The sequence below is a fragment of the Salvia splendens genome, chromosome 5 (assembly GCF_004379255.2).
Source record: "Salvia splendens isolate huo1 chromosome 5, SspV2, whole genome shotgun sequence".
In the NCBI taxonomy this organism is placed as follows: Eukaryota; Viridiplantae; Streptophyta; class Magnoliopsida; order Lamiales; family Lamiaceae; genus Salvia; species Salvia splendens.
This window is the reverse complement of record NC_056036.1, coordinates 32,371,057-32,374,581: the sequence shown is the minus strand read 5'-3', so window position 1 is coordinate 32,374,581 and position 3,525 is coordinate 32,371,057. Positions and strand designations below refer to the sequence as shown.

Below are 3,525 nucleotides of genomic sequence, written 5' to 3'. Positions count from 1 at the left end.
TGAGACGTCAATTAGCATTAACACAAGAAAGCAATATAGAGATATTTTGTTTTGTAGGTTGGAAGTTAGAATTTGAAAGCGGTTCCACGTCTCTTAACAATTTACACCAACCCGTGACCAAATAAACTTGATATTCAAGATTTCATTTTTTTTCTTTTTCTTTTTGTAGAAGAAAATAAGTAGTTGGTCATCTGCTGCATCCACAGAATGAGTTGGAAAAAACAAGGAATCATCAACTTTTGTCGTCCATCTGTATTAGATTGGGAAAAGAGTGTGTTTGTGGTAGAATAATTTGTTAAAGGCTGTGCACACGTGAACAACGGTAAATAATTTACATGCATCATCTGTGTTTAATTGTTTTATTATATAGATAAGCATAGCGAGACGTCTCTCTCTACTTGCCAACCTTTTTTTTCTTTTCTTTTCTTTTTCAGTGTTTTTTGTTGCAATTCAAATCCAATCATGCATATAAACACGACAACTAGGAACCGTCCCCACTAACTCTAACTCTTAACTCGAACTCACCCTTGCATGGATTCACACCAGCTGTAGTGTATACTAATTTAGCAACATCCTCCACCACTCACCCAAATTAATCCACCAATGCCGATTACATTTATTCCGGCAATCAGAATCCTGCTTCTTCTTCTGGCCGTAGCTGCGGCTACGGCGGAGAAGAAGGAGACTTACATTGTTCACATGGCCAAGTCGGAGATGCCGGGGGAGTTCGTGGACCACACGCGCTGGTACGACGCGTCGCTTAAATCAGTATCCGGCGAGGCGGAGATGCTCTACACCTACACCAACGTGGTCCATGGATTCTCCACCCGCCTCACCCCCGACGAGGCCCGCTCCATGGAGGCCCGACCCGGTATCCTCTCGGTCCTACCCGAATCCAGATACGACCTCCACACGACCCGGACCCCTTCCTTCCTCGGCCTCGACCAAAACGCCGCGATGTTTCCCGAATCCGACTCCGCCCGTGACGTCATCGTCGGAGTTCTCGACACCGGCGTCTGGCCGGAGTCTCCGAGCTTCGACGACACCGGTTTCTCCGCCGTGCCTAGTTCGTGGAGAGGCGAATGCGAGATCGGCACGAATTTCACCAAATCGAACTGCAATAAGAAATTGATCGGAGCGAGGTTTTTCGCCAGAGGATACGAAGCCACGCTCGGCCCGATCGACGAGACGAAGGAATCGAGATCGCCGCGCGACGACGACGGTCACGGCACGCACACTTCCACCACCGCCGCCGGATCTGTCGTCTCCGGCGCCAGCTTGTTCGGATACGCCCCCGGCACGGCTCGCGGAATGGCGCCGCAAGCTAGGATCGCCGCTTACAAAGTCTGCTGGATCGGCGGCTGCTTCAGCTCCGATATTCTCGCCGCCTTGGATAAAGCAATCGACGATAACGTGAATGTGCTCTCGCTGTCTCTCGGCGGCGGAATGTCCGATTTCTTCAGAGACAGCGTCGCCATCGCAGCTTTCGCCGCCATGGAGAAGGGGATCCTCGTGTCCTGCTCCGCCGGAAACGCCGGCCCTACCTCCTACAGCCTCTCCAACGTCGCGCCGTGGATTACAACCGTCGGCGCTGGGACGCTCGACCGCGATTTCCCGGCGTTCGTCAGCCTCGGCAACGGGAAGAACTTCTCCGGCGTTTCTCTGTTCAAAGGAGGCGCATTGCCAGAAAAATTGCTCCCCTTCGTCTACGCTGGAAATGTAAGCAATGCTAGCGACGGCAATTTATGTATGACAGGATCTCTAATTCCGGAAAAGGTACGCGGGAAAATCGTGCTTTGCGACCGCGGCGTGAATCCTAGGGTTCAGAAGGGGTCCGTGGTGAAGGACGCCGGAGGTCTCGGCATGGTTTTAGCCAACACCGCCGCGAATGGTGACGAATTAGTGGCGGACGCGCACTTACTCCCCGCCACTACCGTCGGCGAAACCACCGCGAAAGAAATCAAGGACTACTTATTCTCAGATCCCAATCCAACAGCAACGGTTCTCTTCGAGGGGACGAAAGTCGGAATCGAGCCGTCTCCGGTAGTCGCGGCTTTCAGCTCGCGAGGGCCGAACTCGATCACGCCGCAGATTCTGAAGCCGGACCTGATCGCGCCAGGTGTCAACATCCTAGCCGGCTGGTCAGGAGCGGTCGGGCCCACCGGCTTAGCCGAGGACGCGCGGCGCGTCGGCTTCAACATCATCTCCGGTACCTCAATGTCGTGCCCCCACGTCAGCGGCTTGGCGGCTCTCCTCAAAGCGGCTCACCCGGAGTGGAGCCCCGCCGCTATCCGATCCGCGCTGATGACGACGGCTTACACGGCTTACAAAAACGGGAAAGTGATCCAAGACGTCTCCACGGGAAAACCGTCGACGGCGTTCGATCACGGCGCTGGACACGTGGACCCCGTATCAGCCCTTAATCCGGGGCTGGTCTACGATTTGGACGCTGAGGATTACTTGAATTTCCTATGCGCGTTGAACTACACCGCCAGCCAAATCAACAGCCTCGCGAGGAGGAACTTCAGCTGCGTGGCGGGTAAATCGTATAGTGTGAATGACCTAAATTACCCCTCCTTCGCAATAAGCCTCGAGGCACGTGGCGGTGTGGTCAAGCACACGAGAACGTTGACCAACGTGGGCCCGCCTGGGACGTACAAGGTCTCCGTGGCGTCAGATGATTCGGTGAAGATCGCGGTGGAGCCGCAGAGTTTGACTTTTGGTCAAAGCAATGAGAAGAAATCGTATTCTGTGACGTTCACGGCGGGGGCGATGCCGGCGAACGCAAACGGATTTGGCCGGATTGAGTGGTCGGACGGGAAACGTGTGGTGGGGAGTCCGGTGGCGGTCAGTTGGGTTTAGATGGGAAAAAGATTTAAGAAGTGATTGCTCGCACAAAGAGTGTGGGTTTTGTTTCCTTAATTAAATTAAATTATAGTCTCTGTGTCTGGTGTTTAAATTGTTGTTGGCCTTTTTATTTATTAAAGTTTGTTTTAGTATGGGGCAGGACATGGGAAATTGAAAATATTGGGAAGATCAAGATTATGGTGTTTGATTTCTTGATAAGTGTACAGTTGTTGGGTGTCACACACATGCCTTCACGTAACATGTTACTATTATAATCTGAAATGGACAACTTATTTCTTCCATTTAGCTTTCTGAGTTTTTTTTTTCAATCTTTTCTTTCTATAGGAATTGAGGAATCCTTCTAAACTAAAAGATTGGTGGTGACATTTCAAATTTTGGAGGTGTAAATTGAGGAATCCAGAAAATCGGATAACAATAATTGTTGTTGACAAAAATTTGTCGGGAAATGTGGGCACAGGGACAAGATTTGAACTACTGAATGTATGCTATGCTCATTTGCAAATGGTGTCTTAGAGCATTAGAGCATGCGCAGCGGTGGCGTCCGTCGCCACCGCCGTCCGCGCCGCTGGCACGGACGCCATCCGCCGCCGCTGCACTCGCGCCGCTGGCACGGTGCTGCTCGATGTATCGAGCACGTCCGTGTCGGCGGACGCACAC

At 51.9% G+C, this 3,525-nt stretch overlaps 1 protein-coding gene across 1 annotated transcript; it reads left to right on the top strand.

Annotated features, from left to right (window-relative positions):
- The first annotated feature begins 390 nt into the window (after window positions 1–390).
- Window positions 391–3,153, top strand: LOC121805437 (subtilisin-like protease SBT1.7). Its single transcript, XM_042205285.1, has one exon. It carries the CDS (start codon window positions 604–606, stop codon window positions 2,860–2,862), a length of 2,259 nt encoding a protein of 752 aa, XP_042061219.1. The 5' UTR covers window positions 391–603; the 3' UTR covers window positions 2,863–3,153.
- The last annotated feature ends 372 nt before the right edge of the window (window positions 3,154–3,525 follow it).

Excerpts from the sequence above, each read along its gene's own strand:
- LOC121805437 (XM_042205285.1), top strand. The coding sequence starts at position 604 with ATGCCGATTACATTTATTCCGGCAATCAGAATCCTGCTTCTTCTTCTG.